At 44.7% G+C, this 23,128-nt stretch overlaps 2 protein-coding genes across 9 annotated transcripts in view; both read right to left on the minus strand.

Moving 5' to 3' along the window:
• The window catches only part of LOC139052370 (golgin subfamily A member 1-like), a 231,397-nt gene extending 214,990 nt beyond the window's left edge, over positions 1 to 16,407 (minus strand). For 2 of the 8 annotated variants that reach the window (XM_070529463.1, XM_070529461.1), the window contains exon 1: positions 14,981 to 15,788. In XM_070529463.1, the coding sequence (XP_070385564.1) occupies positions 14,981 to 15,095 (115 nt within the window). In that variant the 5' untranslated portion in view covers positions 15,096 to 15,788. Of the gene's footprint in view, positions 1 to 14,980; positions 15,794 to 16,281 lie in introns of those variants that run through there. The other 6 variants (XM_070529459.1, XR_011509873.1, XM_070529462.1 and 3 more) reach the window with 6 other exon arrangements.
• RpL35 (Ribosomal protein L35) overlaps positions 1 to 23,128 on the minus strand; it is a 343,229-nt gene that overhangs the window by 259,504 nt on the left and 60,597 nt on the right. The window lies entirely within an intron of this gene.

Raw genomic sequence — 23,128 nt, forward strand, 5'->3', positions numbered from 1 at the left:
AGTGGATTAGTAAGCTTGAAGCCATACAAAAGAAAGCAATACGGTTCATTTTTCGCCGATATGACCGCAACTTTTCTCCCTCATCTCACGCATGCGCATTATTAATAGAACCCTTGGCTCATCGACGCACACTTGAATGTATCCTTTTGCTACATAAGATTGTACATGGCCAAAGTTGCATTCATGCCCCGATTTCCTTCAGTCATCCCACTGGGCGTGTCACGTGCCGTTCAGACCCACTTAATATTGTTGCTTTCCAGTCTTTTGTAAATTGTTTTAAGTATTCGTTTTTCCAAGCACTGTTGAAATTTGGAACAACCTAGCTGGTTCCTTGCGGGAAGAAGGGTTTTTGAAAAATTGTCTGACCACATTTTGTAATTACGTTTCAAATTCATTGTATGTTGTTTTGATCTAGTGTCTGGTGTATCCACTCCTGCTATGTCTCATGTATTGAGACAGCAGTATCTGTAAATAATAAAAAATAATAAAGAGAAAAGATGCGCTGTCACAATAAAGCCAGAAGACCATAAAGCAATTGGAACTCCATCAGTGATCCCGTCATCATCTATAGAGCAGTGTTATACCACAGTGAGACGTCCCCACAACAATGTGTATGTGTTTGTACTCATGTCATCTGGTGTAAGTGTCCAAGCAAAACCACTTTCAAGCAAACTAGACATAAAGACATGTGGTTGTACTGTACTCTCCAGCAGTTAAATGGCCCCAGTTACTTGTGCAAGTAGTGGTTTAAGATGTTTACACTCCGACGTGCAGCTCTTCCCATTTGGCAATATGTTTTCGTAGGCCAAATCATTCAGGCTGTTGGCCTGATAACTTTCCTGGCAGAAAGTATGCGTGTGTGTAAGGCACATATGTATTATAGTGCATATGTGTGTCTTAGGGATAGTCAAATATAGTGGCTTAGAAAAAGAATTAATTGGGCACCTTTAAAGTATCTTACACAGCGAAATTATTTGTACTTTAATTTCAAGCAAAGCGCTTTATGATCTAGAAGTTCTATTTTAGCCTTTAAGTGCACAGAAATACACAGGGACAGTTAAAGACGTAGACAAAGTGCCTACTGCCAGCAAACGTTTATTTTAACAAGTGTCGCACAGAAGATGGACAAGAGCATTTGTACAAGTTGTTAATGACATAAACAAGCATGAGACGTATTGAAACGTGTACTTGTTTATCTTTATCGGGTGACCACATTTCACCGCCTAACAAATGTTATTACACAGCGCAGGGCGCGCCGGCATGTATAGGAAGTTTCTCAAAAGTTATCGATGGTTCTATCCGCTGTCTGTTGTCACCGAACCTTGTGTAATCTGATTGCATGTATTAAATTATGGGGTTTTACGTGCCAAAACCACTTTCCGATTATGAGGCACGCCGTAGTGGAGGACTCCAGAAATTTCGACCACCTGGGGTTCTTTAACGTGCACCTAAATCTAAGTACACGGGTGTTTTCGCATTTCACCCCCACCGAAATACGGCCGCCGTGGCTGGGATTCGATCCCGTGACCTCGTGCTCAGCAGTCCAACACCATAGCCACTGAGCAACCACGGCGGGTAATTGCATATATGCGCGATGCGAATGGTGTAGAACTTTATGGAAGACACCCCAGCACTAGCAATTACTCTGGAACGTTCGACGGCTCATGTATAAAAGCCAACGCACTTGACTCGCTTATCAGATTTCGACGATCGCCGACTGTGTTCCCCGCTGTTGCCATTCTTTGAGCATAGCCTGTTTTTGTGGGCACAGGTTTGCCCAACAAAGTTAGTTTCGTCCTTCACAGTATTGCTACTGTGTTCTTTACTGTCACTATACCACCTGACAATATGGAGGACAACAAATCATGATAAGACTAAGAAAGTGAAAGTGCTAAGCTGCAAGATTACGAGATTGCACCAGCCATAACATTATGTAACTTAAATTATCAGTTTGCACAGATTGCAACAAGCCTGCACTCTCTGCCAGTAAATCTGAAAGTCCAAATACAATTCCATATTAAAGGAAACAACTTGATCACTTGGCCATGGAGAGTACATTAATAAAAAATGCATTAGCATATAAAAAATACAGTAATTAATAAGTAATTGGTTCGCTGAGCTGAACACAACAGAAACTTCACTCCAGTATGTCAAAAACGGTACTATGGCTTTTACATTAGTCCCATGCTTAGATCAGCATTTTGAGGCAACAAACTCAGCATATCAAAAAAGATACATTGGGCTTTGTTGGAATAAGCTTATGACTACCTATAGAAACTGCAGAACAGAGGATGAAACGGCCACATTATTGAAGGCTTTTGTTTTTTTCTAGTTCAGTGCATTTCTAGAAAAAAATGTTTTTATGCCATGGTGAAAATTTTTGCAGGGTAGTGCAGTGAATTTGGCTGGCACTTTCATGAAGCTTTAACAAGTGTTTTCTTTGTCATCCACAATTTGTAATATGAAGCTAAAAAGGAAACCGATACAGATTTCGCAGCAACAAAGCTTTGCAGTCAAAAAAATTCGTCCTACAAACGGATGGGAGACAATTCTCCCTCTTATGAACCTTCTTCCACCTTGCGGGGTTTCAGAAAACTGATTTGTCAAAAATTTTTTTACACTGAAAATAATAACTTGAGCACCAACAGAAGCACAAAGTGACTACAGATACTCAGAGGTTCAGAGTAGCACTGAAGCAAAAACCAAGCTTGGCATTGCTTTTGTAAAAATTTTTCCAGCTTATGACTGTGTTCAGAGGCCATGTGAAGATGTGCATGGCATTGTACCTACTTAGCACAGTCACTGGCTGTGTGATTATTCCTAAAGGCAGCAACCAGCAAGGAAGATGTGCACAACAGAGTTTGATTGAAGGCACATGCCATCATATGGCAGCTTACTGCTCCCATTACATTATTACAGTAAGTTGATATGCATTAACGTAAATATTGGGCAGGGAAATTTACCGCACTGAGCTTATCTGATAAGAGTTCTTGGTACTCATGCATACTGAATGCTTCAGTGTCACCATAACATGGGTGGCCTACGTCCTTCTCTTTTTTTTTCATCTTAGCACTTTTGGCCATAAATACAGGTCTCATTCCAAACTATTTTATCCAATCAATGACATGTCAATCACTCAATGACTGTCGAATACCTGTATCTGGCAATGTGACCTGAGTGGCAGAGCTTTCACAGATATTTCTGAAGTGTTCAATTTAGGCTCTAGCAGCAAAGCATAGGAAGCATTTCCTAAAGAGGAACCTCAAAATGAAATAGTGTGAGCAATATGCACGAGAACCTTTTCATAATTGTAAAGCTAGCTTCCCTGCGAGGCAGTTTGCCCAACTAATGGTGGCATAGTCATAATTTTATACAGCATGTACAAGCACAGTTTGTTTGCATTCTGACATGAAAAATATAGACCCAACTCTCATGATGAAATGACAAGCCCCGGAGTATGTAGCTAGCAATTTGTCTTCATTTGAACCATGACTAGTGCCGCCATTAGTTGGGGAAATGTACAGTGCAGAGAAGCACACTTGCGAATTAGGAAAAAGGTGCCGGTATAATGTAGCAATTCCTCTAGCTCGATTTTATTCTTTTTTTTTTGTCATCCACTACTCTGACCAGCAAATCCCAGGGATAGCGCAGGCAAAGTTACATTTTGGCCACTGATGATGTATGAAAAGAAAGAGAATTTGAAGGTAACCATCACATTATTCTGGCTTTGCCTTGAAGGTACTGACAATAGATATTTAGGGACCTTGTTTTCTATGGTGCAATGCGAAGTTCACCCTGGGTAGTATTTACACCAGCAGTGGTTACTTCCAAAAACGTGTGGATAGATTGTAAGCAGAATTTTTATGCGAAGCATATTACGAGAGCTCAACCCAGCTCCTCAGGCGCCGCGGCTCCTCAGGCGGCGCCTTGAATACCACGTGACACCGTGACGTCACGACAGAGGAGACGTGGCTTTGGCTCAACTCTTGCAAGATGGGCTGGGTGGGAATCGAACCAGGGTCTCCGGAGTGTGAGACGGAGACGCTACCACTGAGCCACGAGTACGATGCTTCAAAGCGGTACAAAAGCGCCTCTAGTGAATGCGGTGTTGCCTTAGAAACGAGCTGTTTCTAAGGCTCAGGCGTGCGTCGCTTGCTCAGGCGCACATTTCGTTGCCGCGCCGAACGCTGCGTTGCTCGACGCTCACCGCGTCCAATGCGGGGCAAGGCGAAGCAGAGTAACGCATGAGTTGTTTCTTCGTCTAGCCGAACCAAATATAGCCAAGCAACAGCAGTTCACCAAGCTAAACAGTGGTTCAACAACTAAAATAAAGGCTAGTATGCTTCGCATCCTGGGCTTAACCTTACCTAAGCCACAGCCATTTTTTTATCTGAGCTACCTCTAAAAAAGTAAGAGTTCCTCCTCCAGCAACGTTGAGAAGTGAGAACAATGTTGATGGCCTGCCTTGCAAATTTCGAAAACCGCCCATCGTTGTGCCTTCACGGGAATGAGTGTAACTGTGATTAACCACCTACATATTTACCTTTTCAACCACATTTGAAACTTATTAGGGATGGAAACATCTTCACTTGCATGCAAATAACATAGTTGCTGGCGCTCTTTGGCCGTTGTAGCCCTTGCGCCATAAATACTAATTAATTAACCACATTTGAAAATAAAAAGCTGGTACCATAGGCGCAGACTATGGTGGGCTCCAGGGCTTGAGCCCACTCTGGAGTTTTCTGCCCCCCCCCCCCCCTTCCGGCGATGCCAAATGCTACTTTCCCCCCCATGCACACCTAAAGTGCCATTACCAGAGTTCAGTCACCCAAATGATGGGAGGTTTCTTTTGACTTGCCTCGACATTTTCACCTAAAACTTTATTGTGGCTAATAGCTCATTGCATCACTGTTGGTGCAGACATGCATGGCTTCTAATTCATCATTTCACTTCATTTCTGCAAATCCTGACAATAGGAGGACAAGCGCATTAAAAGCATCAGCGGCGGCTGCCTCATCTGTATTTTCTCACTTCAAGATTGTTCTAAATTTCCATTGTAAACACCATGTACATACACACTATATTTAAATACATACACAGGAGAGAGTTTACTATCTATTTGAATGAGATGAAAGTAGCCAATTAACAATTATTTCTAAAGGCTTGGATAGCCTATGTCTAGAGAATGAATATGTTGCTGCATGTTCACCTTGCTTCAAATTGGTTTTTTGACTCTGAAAAAAAAAATAAAAAAAAACTTAGACTTCAGTGACCCTTTTGGCAGAGCAGGTTTTATCAATGACGTGTGAAAATCACGTGAATGATATGTGTCTCAGTAGTGCTTCTCTTTCCAGTAAGCAATGCTAACTACTCAATATAGAAAAAATTAAGTTTTCTAATAATTTACACACTTATTAGGGATGGAAACATCTTCACTTGCATGCAGAACTCATAAATATACACAGGATGTCCCAATTAACTATTATTCACTAAGATTTTAAACAAGAGCAATTGGATTACTCAAAAAATACCTAGTGCATATTGTTTCCAGTACATTGGAGTAGCTGCCAGTAATTTTTTTGTTAGTGAGATTCAATTGGGTAATTGTAATAAATTATGTAACTTGAGACGTACTGTCCTAATTACCAAAGTGTCAACGAGGCACTTGTAGGCACAGCCAAGGGACACCTAGGTACTAATTTTTTCCAGCTGATAAATACACCCTGCGAAATATGAAAAATAGCATATGACTGTGTTCCGAAGCACATCCTAAAGCAGCGCCCTCGAACGGGCTCCCTCTGAATTAGCCGGAACGAAATGAATAAATAAAAAACATTGAGATCGAGCTAGTGCCTTACCTGCCATGCCTCGGGTGAAGTAACACAATGCGTTTTGTGTTAGTTGGAAACAAGCTGTGATAGCTGTTGTCTCAGCGTAGATAAAGTGCACGAATGTTTTTTGTTGTTGTTGTTTTGTTTTTCACCACAAAATCTATCACTACAACAGCATATTAACAACGTCAGTGCAAAGGTTTAAAGGTGCGTTTTGTTTCATCCTAGTCGCCATGTTTCTAATGAGCTGAAGGAAAAAATGATTCTAGCCTTGGGAGCTGCAAATGGCAACAAGAGGAAGGCCGCAAATAAATATCAGTCATGGAAGTGTGGCAGTAGACAAAACGCATTGACTATCATCATAAATTATGAAGACCTGAGACAAACTGGCAGCTTCCAGAAACAGCGGCGGAGGACTCCATCTTTGAGTCCTAGGCTACACACGAATGCTCTAGCATTTATGACCTCAAACCCTCATACTAGCGTGCGGGACGTGGCCACCCAGGTACCAATTTCCAAGTGATCAGTTTGGAGGATTCTAAATGACTTGGCCTTTCACCCGTACCACCTTAGCCAGCACCGATGCTTGGAAGCCTGTGGTACCATCTAGATTTCTCGAATTAGGTCCTCACATAAGCCCATGGGTCACCGGACTTTTTGAGCAACATCACGTGCACAGACGAGGCCAATTTTTGCAGAAATGCCCAGGTAAATTGGCATAATTTGCACTATTGGAGTGACTACAATGCACACTGGGTAAAGTGCAATTGGCACTACTACCAGTGGCCGTTCAATGTGTGGTGCGGCATTTACGCCGGTGCTATAATCGATCCCATCTTCTTCAATCGCACACTGACTGGACATGTGTTACGTAGACGAAATCACTGAAGGAGTGGTGGATGAGTTTCTCAGCAAAGTCTCGCTGTCATGTCTTCCACTTCTGTGGTATCAGCAAGATGGGGCACCAGCACAGAGCAGCAGCCGAACAGGAAACTGGCTGGATGCGACTTTTCATGCGCACTCCGCCTTTTATAATGGCGCCACGGCGCATGCGCCCTGCCCTAGCGGATTAGTCTCGAAACGTTTTGGATGGGTCCCGCGCGTCGCCGCACGCCGGGATGTCCCCCGAAAAAAAAAACAAAAAAAAAACCGCTCGGACGCGCGCTGCGAACTTTATAAAGGTGTTCTGTGGCGATGCTCGTGCTCGCTGCTCACGGTACATGACACTCCCGCATTGAAACTCCACTCGTAGCTCGACGTCGATGCGGTGCCGAAAACGTGCGTAGCGTACATGAAGTTTGAGCCAAGGTTGAGCCTGTTCAGCGAAGATTACTGAAATGTAAGCAGTTAGGACGAAGGAAACTGCTTTTATAGTTCAGTTCTGTCCTTAGCTATTTGAAATAAACTACACTTCGCACGGCGTGTACACAATAAGTGGCGACACAGCGCTGTGCCAACATGTACTGTACGTACTACGTCACCGCACCCGGCTGCCAGTCGCATTCGCTACGTAGATGGGTGGGTCTGTACGTGTTGTTACGCTGACACATTTCTCAATACCGGAGATGTACTGCTTACCTCTGTGTCAAACAGGAAACAATTAAGAGACGGTGCATTCGGTATACAGCAGCATAAACAACCGTCTCGCTCAGTTACACCAACGGTGTCAGTGATGGTATCCGCGTTTTCGCGAAAGAACACGGCCTCAAGATGAGTACTTATTTTATGCGAGCACAGCTTTATCTAATAATGTTTTATGGCACACGCATATGATGGAGTTAAGGAAAAGCGAGAATCAGAAATAAACACCTGTATTTTTTTATCTGGATCACAGTTGCCGTTGAAGTGGTTCGGCCGCTCATATTGACTCGTCTCAAGGTGGAAAAAGGCGGCACATATGCGCAAATATGGATGTTTTGCACAATATTTCACGCTAACAACGATCTGTGTCTGTAGATGTCAATGTAAAGAAGAGTACCCAGTTTGAGAAAGCCGGCGCGGTCGAGCACGTTTTCGGAAGTCTGCACTCGAAGACTTCTTCTTAAGTAGGCGAAATATATAAATAATGTTTAAAAAGAATGCAAAAAGCGAGCTCCAAGTGCAGAAATCAGCGACAACAAACTCCAAGGCATCCGTGTCGGTAAAAGGAACTCAGCGTGCCTTTACCGGCCGCACTGTTTGCACAACAGCGGACCCGGGCCTGCTCATCCAGTAGTCATTGAGTGCGTCAGGGCGTCTGGAAACATCTGCACCGGAGAAGCCATTAATAATGACTCACGATCCGCGAAACGCGCAACTGACGCGCACTCAACTGGGCGCAGGTACACAAATCAACCGGCGAAAGCCCCGGCACCCATAGAGTTTCCTACAAAAATTGTAATTCTTGTAGGAAATAACTCTATGACCTGACCTCTCGCCACTTTGGGTTCGTGTTTATATGATCGAGACAATGACGTCAGACGTGCTCAAGGCAAGATTAGCGGATGTCTGCCGTAGAATTTAAACGTCGGTCATCAAGAAAGCCGCTAAACATGTGATAAAGCGGACTCAGTACTGCGTGGCTGCAAAAGGAGACCTATTCAAGCACGTCCTCTAGGCAGCAGCTGGAGTTCAACGGCGCTTACGAATTCATGGATAAGGACACACTGAAATCTTATGTTTATTTTTTTCGAGCAGACGTCTCGAGTGCCAAATTCGGCTAATTTAGACGTACGTACATTTATTTTCTTGAACACATTGGTTTTGCCTTTTCGCTACACGTGGGTCGCTTCTGGATCTGCTTATGTCTGTTTTATTTTTTCGCCACGAACCTGTTTTTGCAGCAGGTATACACTCTCATGAAAAATAAAACCATCACTTTAATTTCGCTGCGGTCCGAAGCAAGTTTCTGGCACGAAATATAGCCATATCATAGATGTGGTGCGACCAGAGCCGGGATTTTGAAACATTCTATGCCTATAACATTGCTTCTTACATTTCGTGCGTGGTCAGGGCAGCGCTTAGGCTGCGTTATCAAGGGGCTTTTATGATCAGTTGGCCTTGAGAGCCGGATAATAAGTGTGACATAGAAATGAAAGGAAGGAATAGCTTCGAAGCCGCGAAACCTGCTGTTGGTGCTCCTTCCGTACCATTACCAAAGTGATGCACTGTCTCTTCAGGTTTGTGACAGGCAAAGCAGTAGCTTTCAATAAACTTATTTGAGGATGTTGCTTTATGGTGCAGGTGGGAACACAGTCACGTGGTATTTTTCATATTTTGTGGGGTTTCTTTACCAGACAGAAAAAATTGTATGCAACTAGTACGTCGTTGAAAGCACCAGCTAGATGTCATTTGGGGGTGCCTACACACTCCTCACACTATGATAATCAGGACACTACTTCTCGATTTAGATAATTAATTGCATTTACGTAATTAAATATTAGTAATGAAATAAATACTGGTGGCTACTCCCCTCTACTGAAAACAATATGCACTAGGTTTTCTTCGAGTAACGCAATTACTCTTTTTATTTGAAGTCTCGTTGCGTGATAGTAGGGACACCATCTATGGTTCTATCAGTAACCGAAATGAAGCCAAGCCAGATCCACTCGAAATCAGAATCAACAGCAGTAATGTGCAGTAGTGCTTGTACTCAAGAAAAAAACTAGTGAGAGAGAGAGAGAGAGCCTGCAGTTTCTCCGTAAAGGCAAAGCAGTATTAGTGGTAGTGAAGTACACAACAATTACACAAAGGAAGATTACACCTTCGAGAGACGCCAGATTCTTGGTGGTGCGAGAGGACTCGGGCTGCGAAACTGAACTGTCTCCTCCTATGAGGTCTTGTATATACTCATATAAGGCCGTCACTTCAGTGAACAATTCTTCGAGATCACACGAAGTTTCTTCAAGTGCAAGAAATACACATGCGTACACAAACACATATAGATATGGGGTTCGAAAAGCTGGTCCCCCCTCCCCGGAAAAATAAAAACCTTCCGCCCATGGCTGGTACAATCAGTTCACATTCTTGTATAGACATTTCTTATATTTGTACCATGTTTTTCACGAAGTGCATGCCTACGTCATGGGTGGCTGGCCCCCGTCGACGTTCTGTCAATTAACGAGCCAAGCCAACTCATCGAAAACGAAGGCTAAGGCAACGCCACTTTTCTACTCACTATAAATAAATGCCTATCTGCACATTGTAAGTTAGAAAAATCTTATAACAAAAAAAAGTGTACTGCATCTGAATAGTAACAAATAGACTAGGAACCATGTACAGTAATAGAAGGTCACATGTCATGCCTCTTATGCATCATGTTTTTGCCTCACGGGGCGCCAATGGTAATTTTTCACGACTTTTAGTGAAACATTAAAAATATAAATGCACATTTAGTGAGACCACCATGGCTCATTTTAGCCACTAAGATAGGCAATCTTTCCATCAGCAGGGTTATCTCAATCCATGTTCTGAGCGGTTGTCTGCCCCTTTAAGTCATATTATACACAATACGTAACCTGCCTGTGAAACAATAAGCGAGCTTTCATTGGTAAGATGTACAATTGTAGTAACAAGATCCACTGATGCGACGGTCATTTGATCTATGTTTGACAGATGACCCACAGATATAAAAATGTCAATACCAGCAATAGTTGTCCCTTTACATAAAAAGAGGAAACAATGATGTAAATGCACGAATAGCCTAGCAACTATACTTATAATTACTTTTCTAAGCTTACAATTCTTTCAGCTTGAAAAATAGGACAACCAATGTGCAATGAAAAGTTACAGCTGCAGCTGTCTGTCATGCTATGAAAGCATAACACGGGCAAACCTCATCAGTTCAGTATGTTTCTATAGAGAATATAGCAATTGATTTTGATTACTTGCTTTTGGCTTTACACCACCAAATATAGACTTGAAGCTACATGCAGAGTGCAATGACTAAAAGCACACACACACAATATAATTACCTCATTTTTTTTACTGTAATGTCAACTTTAAACTGTACGGAGCCAAATATGTAACCTAAACCCCCGTCATGTCAATCAGAGCGTTATTTCAATGTGCTATGGCACTGCATGAGAACTTCAAGAACCTCAATATTATTTGCAATTTTGTGTATCATTTGGTGCCCACGGTAATACTCAGCAAATAAGTTCTGCAGAAATCCACAGGGTGCAGGAGTATTCATGAAAGGAAAATTGTCACACACCTGACAGTATCATGAAGCTCCTATGAAAACCTTCTGACACCGAAGTTTCTTTCTGAAAAACCTACTAAAATTTCCTGTTTAGCTATGTGCTAATGTAGGGTGGATGGCACCTATATTCCCTTTCAAACATTATTACTTGTAGCTGATTAGATCTTTTCCTAAAACATCACCCTCTCCATCAAAAAGAATTTTGTGAGCCCAAAGCATTTTCCTAACAACCTGTAAGGACTGTCCATCTAGAGATGTGGTACACAAAATAGTGCCGGTGCCACACTGAAAGTTCCAAATGTTTTGCACATTTTGTCAGCTGCTAAAGACTCTGTGTGGGCTGTCATGCGACAATGGAAATGTCTATGTCAATGTGCAAGTCAACTGTGTGCATTTACCTACACTACTGTAAGTAAACAAATTTTAAAAAAAAAAATGTGGCCCCCCTCTCCTTTTGGTAAATCAACACTCCAGGGGGCGGGTATAATGTAAGTGTCCACCTAGTGGCCATGTCCATTTCGTCTACTGCTGAATGGCTGAGAGCACCTGTCTCCTCATGCGCATGCCCTACTGGAACTCCCCCCAGACTTGCACAGATAACCAACTTCTATGGGAGTCGCCTGTGCCTGCTCTCATTCAACCGTTGACCATTGGTGTCGCTTTTATGACCTGTTTGTCTGCTAGTATACAGTTCACTGGGGCAGCATTGTAATTAGAACGGCGCCTGTTGTGTTGTGACGGAGTACTTGCATAGTTGATTATTTTTGCAAATACAGCGACAGCGATGTCACAAGGCTTTGATTGGTCACTTGGCTCCAAAGTTAACTACCCTAACCTGAAAAATGTCCGTGCATGCAGTCCGCTGCTCTCTAAAATGGCATTAAATAGCCGCTCCCATCGCCTTTTCACACAGTAGCAAACTGAACTTATCTTGCACATTAAGTCACATTGTTTGTAGAGTTTGTAAAGTTCACAACAGTTTCACTGTATACATCGTAAAGTTAGCTTTTTTTTTTTTTTTTGATACTGGGAACCACCATAACTCAACGACAGAATGGCAACCACTCATTTTAACTCTTAAATGCTGCCAGGCAGAGTGTCCCGAGTTCAAAAAGAGAATTTACACATACGTGTTCGAATTCACTGCATATAAACCTTTCGCACCACCATTATGCTGCCACCGTACCAAGCAGAAAAGCTATCTTTGCAATTTAGGAGTTTCGTGACACAAGGCCTGCAGTGCAGCACATATTAAAGCACTGGGACCCCTGTTGCAAGCTTTCAACTCGCCTAGACATCAAGCAATATTAACAAAAATCTATCTCACCTTTCCTTAAAACCGACGTGATAAATTTCTTGCACACGTACATCAGGCGCAGGAATTACTTGTGAAAACCTTTATCCTGCCTTTCATCACGGCAGACAGCAGTAAATTCTAATGTCATCTCTGACATTAAGCTATCTGTAATGAACTCAAGAAAGCTAGCTTGTCCTATGAATCCTTTAAAGCAACTTTTTTTTTTCAGACTCTTACGGAGGCTAGGACAGGGAATGTTATGCCACCTAGCATTGCAGCTGCCACCAATGCTCATTATTTACCTTTCTTGCACCACTGCTCCTCCTCTAATGTCACTATTCAAACTCAAAACATTCACAAATTCTGTTTTCCTTTTATATTTGTGAATTCATTCATTCACCACTAATACATACTCTTTGTGCCTGGCGAAATGGCAGCACAAGCATTGGAACAGATCACAGAAGCAGACGACAGCAAACAGGTTATAACTAGCGCCACTCTGCCTGTACGTGCTATCCCAAGCGTCAACAGTTGAACTAGACCAGGTGGAGTGCAGGTCTGTGCAGGTCTGTAGTTGACCTACTGAACTACAGATCTGTGCAGGTCTGTAGTTCAGTAGGTCGTGCTCATGACCCAAACCAGCCGATCAGAACTTCAACTGCGGGTGAAATGGATATGTCCATTAGGTGGACACTTACGGGATACCCCTTTTGGATCATCAAACGGTTCACCAAGCTTTGAACATCACATAGAGTCTAGCACACTGAAAACTTAGGTTCAGAGCAGGTACAGCTGTATTCACAAAGCACAGACTTCCCAGAACATACATGAGATGTGGAAAATTACACGAGGACTGAAAAATATAAATGCATTAATAAAATAGAAATGGTTAGAGTGATCCAATGCAATTCGAGATCTTGACATGATAGAGCAACTTTGGACTAAGTTGAGAGTGAGAATTCTGCAACAAAGGCTGAATGAACGCAGAAATTCACTTCCAAAGGATGAGCCATGACCTAAATAGGGAGATGTTTTGAACAATAAATCAAGGAACAGGCAATGTGAAAAAAGGAACCATATTTCTGCTTGAATTTCTTGCAAGTGTGTTCAGTACACTCATGAGTGCCTGGCTCTAGCAGACTGACGGTATTCCCCTCTTCAGGGAATCTTAGAGGACCTTAATTTCTTGTTAGTCAGAACTATACGAAGAAATAGACAATGAAACCAGCATAGTCGAAATTACCTGTTATTGATAATTGAAACATAGAAATAAAACAAAGGTATATGAATGAAAGTGGACAAAAAGACAACTTGCTTGTAGGTGGGAGCCGAACCCACATCTTTTGCATTGCCCATGCGACAATAATTGCCAATAAAGTGTCATCCGCCCATCCACTTTCTGGGAGCGGCCTAAAGCAACGCACAACATCATGCTCGGTACCTATGAAGATTGACAGCCAAGTGTCCCAAAGCAAAGCAAGGCTATGAGGGTCACTGTAGTGATCTAAGACAGGGGGGTATGAACAACCTTTCTCAACTTGACATCAGCTTGTATCCTTGTCACTCACTTTTTTACAAGAGGTAACACTGCTCCTTCTTTTGGATGAAAATAAGAATTGCAGCAAACTTATTCTGCCATTAGTCCCAGCTCCAGCACACATAGATGATTATTTTTGCCTGACATAATTTGGCGTCCTGCATTAGTTAAAATTCACTCTTGCTTTTCATATCAGGCATTGTTCCATGAATGCTGGAATCACTGCACAATATGTTTGAATATATGCATAAGCAGTTGATTTTTTACGGGTTGAGTGGACAGAGCCAAAGTGCAGAAACTCGGAGAAAGAATCTATCCTGTACTGGCGCTTTCATAGTGTCCCCCTTTCATAGCATTTCTCCCTTCTTTAATTATGGGGTTTTACGTGCCAAAACCACTTTCTGATTATGAGGTACGCTGTAGTGCAGGACTCCGGAAATTGTGACCACCTGGGGTTCTTTAACGTGCACCTAAATCTAAGTACACGGGTCGAATCTGTTTGCGCATTTCGCCCCCATCGAAATGCGGCCGCCGTGGCCGGGATTCGATCCCGCGACCTCGTGCTCAGCAGCCTAACATTATAGCCACTGAGCAACCACGGCGTTTTTTTTTGTTTTTTTTCTCACTTCTCCATACCATTTCGGCACTGCTCCTTTTTCCACATATGAGCATGCTTAGCAAGTAGCTAATTTAATGTCTTAAGGCCAATTTAAGCAACAACATTTTGTTTAAGGCGTTATGGCAATGAAGCGCGCAAGAGCTTGAACATAGACGGTGAACGCGGCACACGTGGCACCCGAGCTGTATATTATCCTCGGTGCCGAACGCAAGGCAAGTTTCTTGCAGGTTGACTTATTTCAATGGCCGTCGGCATTACGGCCTTTTTTTAGTCACGCACGGTAGTGATGACTGCGATCGCCGTAGCAGACTACTCTGCCCCGCCTTGTTTAATCGCAAATTAGACACAAACGCACTTTTTTTTTTTTTATCTAGTCGTCCAGCATGTGCAAATGAAGAAGCTTTGCATGGGTTTTAAATATCAACGGCATCATCCCCGGACAGCAACACGGGAAGTAAAACATTGCGCAATAAACAATATAATTCAAAGTGGCAGATGGCTAGTAACGAACTACCTCTGCGGCTGTGGGTCGGAGTCGGTGCCGGCAGCTGGGGCGGCGGTGGCGGAATGCCAATGACGAGCTCGGTCTGGTTCTCCTCTTCAATCTTCTTCTTTAACTTCGTGAACATTATTCACTCGATGCGCGTCCTCGACGAAGAGATGTGCACACTTCGGGGGGGGGGGGGGGGGGGCGAAGAAAGGCACCTTCGGGTCACACGGGGATATGCATTATGCGGCTTGTGTCCAACCACTCAACCCGAAACCGAAAGGACGGGACTTCGGGCGCGTCGCGACCGCGTTTGATCCAGCTCCCCGGGGCTCGGCTCAGCTAGGCTCTGTAATGAGGTGAATCCTGCGTCTCACGCCGAGTCGCTCTGGTGAACGTGCCTCGCAGCGGTGACGCTTTAGAGCATTTAGTCGCGGACGATACAACGGTGGGAATCGTAAATTGACGATGTCGTCTTTACCGGCGGGGCTCACAGATAAAGGATGAGAACAATCGCTTATCTGTTGGGAGCGGAATAAAATTGGCCCCAGGAACGTCCGCTCGCGCTGAGCTCGCGGCTGGGCACGGTCAGGCACAAGCCGATCGCGCTGCCTGCATTGCACGCATCATCGTCGGCGATCGGTCAGCCGCTGCTTCTGTTTACCGCGAACCGGAAAACGCTCGCGAACATGTGACGCACGCAGGAAGATGCATTGATAATATCGTGGTTGTGGCGCTTGGTGTTCTGTAGTTGCTCGTCGGTCCTACCCATAGAGTTTCGTCCTACCAGTGGTTTCGACCATAGAGTTTCCTACAAAGTAATTCTTGTAGGAAACTCTATGGTTTCGACTGGCGGCGGGGAGGCAGTGTTGCCATGACACATAAAAATATAGTAGTAGATTTTTTTTTGCCAAAAATCAGTAGAAATTAGTAGATATTTAATTTCAATTTTTGCACTCGGTTTATAAGCCCACGAATTCAGCGCTTATATTAGTACTCTGTTGTAGTATTGTAGCTTCTAAGAAATAGTACAAAAATTGACCCCGAGATTTTTGGCGATACTTTTGAAAAACCCGGGGATCCAGAGAGCCATTGTCAAGCACGAATTTAAAAAGAGTGAAGCCTCTCCGATGGTACAGTGTACCGATGGCCTATTTAAACATAGAGTTAGTAACTCTAGAGGAAAAGCTGGGCCGGAAAAGTGGGAACCTCTAGGGTTCTAGGGCGCCGCCCTGTTGCTACTGGTCAATGTGGCCAGCGCAATTATTATTGAAAAAGCTGAAAACAAGTACAGGTCACCTTATGGTTCGTCATCTAAATACGCATACCTGATGGCTTTATGAAGGTGCTGCGTTAATATGAAGTTTACAGAAAGCGATCACTAAGTCCGTGGCTTATGTAAATCACGATGTACACGGTCGTCCACTTCCAATTTGAACACGGCTCCGGGCGGCCGGCGAGGCCGGCGCTCCGCGGAGCGCCGCTCGTGGGCGCCGGGGTAACTAACGCGCCGGCGCACTGGCTGCCACAAGCATGGCCGGAGCCGCGTCGTCTGCTACAGCGCGTCTGCACTAGTGTGTGCTGGCGGCTGAGGCCAGGCCTGTGGCTGCCAGTGCGCCGGCGCGTTAGTTACCCCGGCGCCCACGAGCGGCGCTCCGCGGAGCGCCGGCTTCGCCGGCCGCCCGGAGCCGTGTTCAAATTGGAAGTGGACGACCGTGTACGCATTCATGCAATAAAGGATGACACGAATTTCGGTTTCGAATCTGTTTTTTGGATGCGTAGTAGTTTCGTTTAGGTTTGACATGCGATCGCGCGTCGACATCGGACGCTATGACACACTCGTGCCTTATGTGCCACCGAAGCCCCGAAGTGGTCTGGCATATACCTTCACATGTAAGTAAACGAATGTATCTCCTTGCTGAGAATATCACGCAAGTAGAGCATTTTTCTACACGCGGAGTGGTGTTTTTATTTGCTGGTTTCCCTTCAGTAGGAAATTGCTGGGCAGGCGGACCAGCGCACCGGAATTGTACTGGCGAAGCCACAAGCAACTCAGAGAATCTGTTTAATTGTTGCACTTTGAACAATCATGCTTCTACAAAGGCCACAGCAGAAAAACAGCCATGATGCCGAGTATTTCTGTGCCACGAAGTAATCAAGAGGCGAGTGCCTAATGTGGACGAAATCGAGTGCATCGATACTTAGAACGACAGAAAGCTGAGCTAGTTGGTAAGGATTCATTATGCAAAACATAGGTGACGCGTGCCTCACCTCCGTTTTGCATAACGAGTGCATCAACCCACATATTAATAGCGTAGGCGTTTTATTAACTGTGCAATATTTTCAACGCTTCCTTGCATGCCATCTCATGTGGGATATCTTTCTTGGTCACAAATTTGTGCAGCGAATCTATTTGCATGATCGGCTTCGGGCCTGTGGGACCGTTCACTTGCCCTTGATGCTGAATCTTTTACATGTATCCATAAACTGCAGATATGCACATCAGATCCCTGCGAGCATTTTCAAAATTCAATTATTTTAGACAACAGGCACATATGCAATACTGACATAACCTCAAATACCACTAAGCAGCTGGGACACATTTTTGTTGACCATACTCGCACGTAAAATAAGTAGATCATGTGGACAGCTCCAACTCATTTTCCTTAAATCAGTGTGTACAAGAGGTATGCAAAAATAATTTTTTTCTCGCGCACCGATTATTTTGCTGTATAAGCAAGAAAACCCACCACGTTAGTGTAACATATCTTGTACATCACACTAATATGTGCTTTAATTTACCAAGTGAGATGAGTTACTTTTATGGCTCATTCAGTCATATCACACTGCAAGCTGCATTCATCAATCTTCAATTGGATTTTGCAAATGTTTAATGAAACATGTTTCCCTTTTATGCAGATATGCAATGGCAAGCCCTTCCGTGTGTTCCAAATGTAAAATTTAAGCTCTAAATTAAAGAAGACATTTCTAGTCAGAAACAAGCAAAAATGGTGAATGCAGAGTATCAGAAGCCCAAGGTACAGAAATTATGAGAAGTTCCGAATGATTTTAAGGAAAGAGTCGTATTTGAAAATGCAGGACTCTTTAGTGGAGGTCAAGCAAGTCAATATAGGTAGAATACTCTGAAAAATTATGCGAGTGAGGGGATGTCAAACAATGGGTCAGGAAATGCGTTGTTTTTTTGCAAAACAAGAGCTGATTGTCATTACATAAGTCACTTTAGCATCATGAGACTGCTGCTTGATAAATTCAGAAATAAACAAAAAAACAAGACACGCAAAAATAAAAAAAAAACAATTTAATGATGCTCTCTCCACACTGGGATAAAAAAAAACACATCACATCTAATGTGGACATATCAGACGCCTTGTGAAACACTAAAGGAAAAATTCAGTTTCGAGCTATGGCACTTGCCGCATAGATGTGGGGGCCTTGCACTAATAGTGACAGTTACCACTGCATTTAGAAATTGAAAGCATTCGTGCAGAGCAGGATGATTCTTTATATTTTTGGCTACCACTTCAAATGCCTCCACCAAGTGTTACAATGCTGCACGCAGCCATACTAAGGATCTCGCAGCAACACCTGCAGGTAAAAAGCAGAAGCAGTCAAAGTGCTGGTGTGTACTGGACACTATGTTTGAAAACTTTTAGGCAAGAAGAGTGCAAGAAGCAGACATAACAACTGCATTTATTTCCATAATTCCCCATTTGAATGGCCTTTTCTTTTTGCTTAGACAATGCCTACGCCTAGCCACAGCAGCTCCCTCATACAGACCCCGCAAGCCAAGAGGCAGTGGAGGCAAATGCAGATAAGAGGCAAGAAGCAATAGCGCTGGTATCGACATTCATCTAATTTCTTTCTTTTTCTTTCGTTTAGGCAGCCAGCACACCTCGAACAGCCACCTTGACTGCGGGTGTGTCACCCTAGTCACCAAGGAAACATTTGAGGGAAAGCGACAGGCAATGTGAACAGCCATTTCTCCATGTAAACGATACTCTTTCTCTCGGATGACTCCTATGCCTCGCCAAGCCAGCACACTTGTGCACAAAGATGCCACGGAGGGACGTGCAGGTCAGAGGCAAGAAGCAGTGGCACTGGTGTCGACATTCACCCAATTTCTTTTTCTTACACTGAAGCAGCCAGCACACCTCGAACAGCCACCTTGACTGCGGGTGTGTCAGTAGATTCCTGTTGTACATATGCTCATAATAAACTTCAGTAAACTTGAACTTGGTAATAAACTTGAAGGCAAATGGGACATTGATGCATTGCTTTTTTTGAACATTTATTGCACACATACAATACATGTTATACTTTGCAGTGCTACAGAGCGTATTTCTGCTTTGTCTGTGTATCGCACAGTGGCTTAAGCTCATGATATCCACATACTTCTCTCACATATACAAAATAAAGTTCTATGTAGTCCTCGGTGTTACAACAAAAAATGAAAGTAAACAATCCGATCGTGGAATTGTGTTTGAGTGATTTCTATGACAGTCACTGACACGTTGACAATTTGAACTGGTCAATTCGTCCATAGCCTCCTCTATTTTTCAAGAATAAAGGAGGCTATGATCCGTCATGGCAAGGAATTGTATGTATAAATAAAAAAAGGGGGGGGGGGGGGTATGGGATTAGGGCGGTACAAAAAAATGTACCAACACCGTCCTCTAGACCCATTCCGTTAAGGTACCGTAACAAAGCGTATTATGCATTAAGTTCATACAACCAACTCTGATATTACTACACACGCCAGGCGACGCGAGCTACATTTGCCATGACGCATCCGCGACTGCACCGGATGCCCTCCATTACTCTCGTTAATCGTGCTCACTGCACCGAGGCAAAAGAAAGATCATGGGCGCAGGTGCCTTTAAAGTATTGAAGTACCTTTAAACATTGCGAGGCACTGCTGCGCGTGCCAGGGGAGCTGTCCGTGCGAACCAACGCCTCCTTTATAAAGGAGGCGTTGGTGCGAACACTCCCTGGCACACACCTGCCTCTGCGGCCCCAACCTACATACCGTTCTGCTTCGAGCTTTGATCCCCCCACTGTCCCTTGGGTGCCCTGGAGTTCCTGCGCCGCCTGCTTTATTATAATCTCAGGTGCTCTCCTGAGACTTCCGTTTGTCGGTTACATGTGCCCTACAGCTGGATCAGTACTTATAATAACAAAAAAAACCCATCTATCATCGCGACGATAGATCGCGAAAGCGGGTTTTGCAACATACCGCGCCCGTGCGAAGAGAATTACGGAACGCCAACGAGGAATCTGACCAAAGCTTCGAGCTCGTAACCTCGTCGAGTGACACTCCTGCAACAGGCGTGACCGCTGAAAACCGCATACCGCCGGAAACTTCAACAGGATCATCCCTCGGTTGCATAACTGCCACCTGCTGTACGGCCAACATGGACAACACCCACACCTTCCCGCAACACAGAATAAAGAACCAACTTATAAAGCCCAAACCAATGCCTCCTTTACTAGATGCCTGCCGCGTCGCTAGTCTTCCCATTGGAGCGGAGGTTCCCGTAGTTCAGGGTAGTCGCAGAGAGACGGCGCTCGCAGCCGACCCACTTTTTCGAAGCCAGATCGGGATGCCTTAGAACACGCACGTATAAAGCGAGATATAAGAAGGAAGAAGAAGCATGTGCTTGCTGCGGTAAAGCTAGGGAAACGACGGAGCATATTTTATTAGAATGTGAAGACATCTATCCAGCGGTCGATTTAGGCACCACTGGCCTCACGGAGGAAGGAAAGGCCCTACCCCCTCCGCGCGCTAGGAGAAAAGTGTGGCGGAAATGGCGTAGTAGGTTCTCATTTTTTGCTGCTTTTTTATTTTTTTTTGATGCATGGTCACGCCTTTTGGGCCACAATGGCGGCGTTGTTTGAGCGCTCACACGTGTTGCTCTGGTAGGTTTCGTGCCGTGGCAAAGGCGCTGTGTGGGCGGGTTTGCGTTTGTCACCGTGTCTTGTTGCGCTGTGTTACCTGCACCGTGCTCTGCCGGATGTTGCGCGAGCGCGAGCGCTCCGCGCGCGAAACCACGCGCAGCGCGGCGTGGTTTCGCGAAAGATGTAAACAAGAGAGGAGGGTGGCACAAAAGGCGGAGCATCGCCATGAGCAACGCCAACTTCCGGCTTCACTTTTGCTTCACAAAGAGTGACGTCAGGGCCTCTCCTTAGTTTCCTTCCTCCGTGACTGGCCTCCTTGAAGCCCTCGGGTTCAGCGGGAGCAGTGGTAAAGCAAACAGGTCCGCAATAGACATCAGTAAGAGGCGATTGGAGGATTGGTGGAAGAAAAGTAGGGAAACGACAAAGGACGGAGACGTACAAAAGCACAGTTCGCAATAGGGTATCAGAAAATTTGTACGCGGTAGTTCATAGTGTGTTTTTTTTTTCTCATTGGTTAACCTAGGTAGGATATTAGGCAGCATAGTAGCAAGAGCTTGGTGGCGCAAGCCACCGCCCCATTTCAAAGGGGACGCTCATAACATCCATCCATCCATCCTTCCTGTTGCGGAGGAAATGACGATTTCTAGGCTGGCGCGCGCTCGACCAATCGCTTGACGAGAGATTGTGAGTGCTGCCTCCGGGATTGCAACAGACGCCGCTAAAATCTCGGAGGCTGGGTTACATGATTTAGGTTTCCAGCGGCCACCGCAGCTAGCGCTCGCAGCCGACCCGGGTTGCGCATTTACATTCGCTCTCCAGTGCAGCCGGTCGACTGCAGCGCCGCCCCCGCGGCGCCAACGGGAACTACATATCTAGGTAACTTTTCGCCCTAGGGGAGCCTAGGTCCAATGCTAGGTCCCTAGTTGTCGTGTGAAAAACGCACCTAGCTCCTGAAACGCCCTAGTCCCCATGCGCGCGCGTCCGGGGCCCATAGAGATATGCCAACTCTCCGGAGCCACAGGGTGGGCCGTGCACGCAAGCAGCACGACCACGCACGAAAGCGATACAAGGTGGAACACCGCGTGTTACGGCAATCGAAGCTGTGTGTGTGTGATGCGCTTGGTGTGTGCAAAGAGCAATTGAAGTTGCGTGTGTGACGAATGTGCATGCGTAAATAGCACGACCACGAACGAAGGTGGAACATCGCGTTTTGGCGTTTGGTGCGTGGAAAGAGCAATCGAGTTGCGTGTGTGACGCGTCTGTTCGCGCAAACAGCACGACCACGAACGAAGCGATGCAAGGTGGAACAGCGCGTGTTGCACAATCTAGTTGTGTGGGTGCGTTTGTGATGTGCAAAGAGCACGACGACGATCGTCTTCGAACTGCGCCAGAGCAAACCGATTGTTGGGTTCTACATACGTATTGAACGTGCGTTAAAACTAGAAAAGCACGGGATTGCGACGCAACCAGCCGCGGTGTATAGGACTGTACGTACGTACGTACGTTTTTGTAATGTCAATCTTAAAAGGACGATGGCATTTCTGCACCGGCGGAGAAGTGGGAAATCGTGATTAAATTTGGCCGATCATTGTCAAAAGCAAAGGCTTACCCTTAATTAGGGGTTATCCCCTTCCTTCTACTGAAACTGCAGCCTCTAGTAGTCTTCATGCTCTATTGTAATCATGACACCATACGACGATACCCTCTGACGTGGGGCCCAGACTACTGGAGAGATGGTTGATCAAGCTTGCTCAATAAACTTGACCTTTTGTTCTTTGATTATGCTACAGTGCTAGAGAGTAGTTTCTTGCTATTAGTAAACAGGCAAGACAACAAAGCATTGCTACTCTACTCCTGTTGTGCCTCTTCAGTCAATGACACTAGAGGGGAAAGGAATCGAGATCCAAGCCAAGGGGCAAATTGTGTTTAGTCAGTCTTAAACACCCTTAACTCAATGTTTTAGATGCCTGTGTGGTTGTTACCTTGTCCAGTGAAACTTCTTACCATCCCCAAAATGTGCATAGCACCAGAGGTATAGTTTGACAGCTGTAAGCAGTGCAATTAAGGGAGTGCAGTACCTGTATTGCAGCTTTACACCGGCTAAGATATTGAAGCTTGGGAGTATGTTCATATTTCTCATCTATAGTGTGGCAAGGACTTGTAATCTGCCCTCAAGTTCTGCTGGAGCACAAGCTACTGTTGCTCTTTTGTGCAGCTAGTGTCAGCAGACAAGCTTGCAGTATTGCTAGGTAGAAAAGC

This window comes from Dermacentor albipictus, unplaced genomic scaffold, assembly GCF_038994185.2.
Source record: "Dermacentor albipictus isolate Rhodes 1998 colony unplaced genomic scaffold, USDA_Dalb.pri_finalv2 scaffold_22, whole genome shotgun sequence".
Taxonomy (NCBI): domain Eukaryota; kingdom Metazoa; phylum Arthropoda; class Arachnida; order Ixodida; family Ixodidae; genus Dermacentor; species Dermacentor albipictus.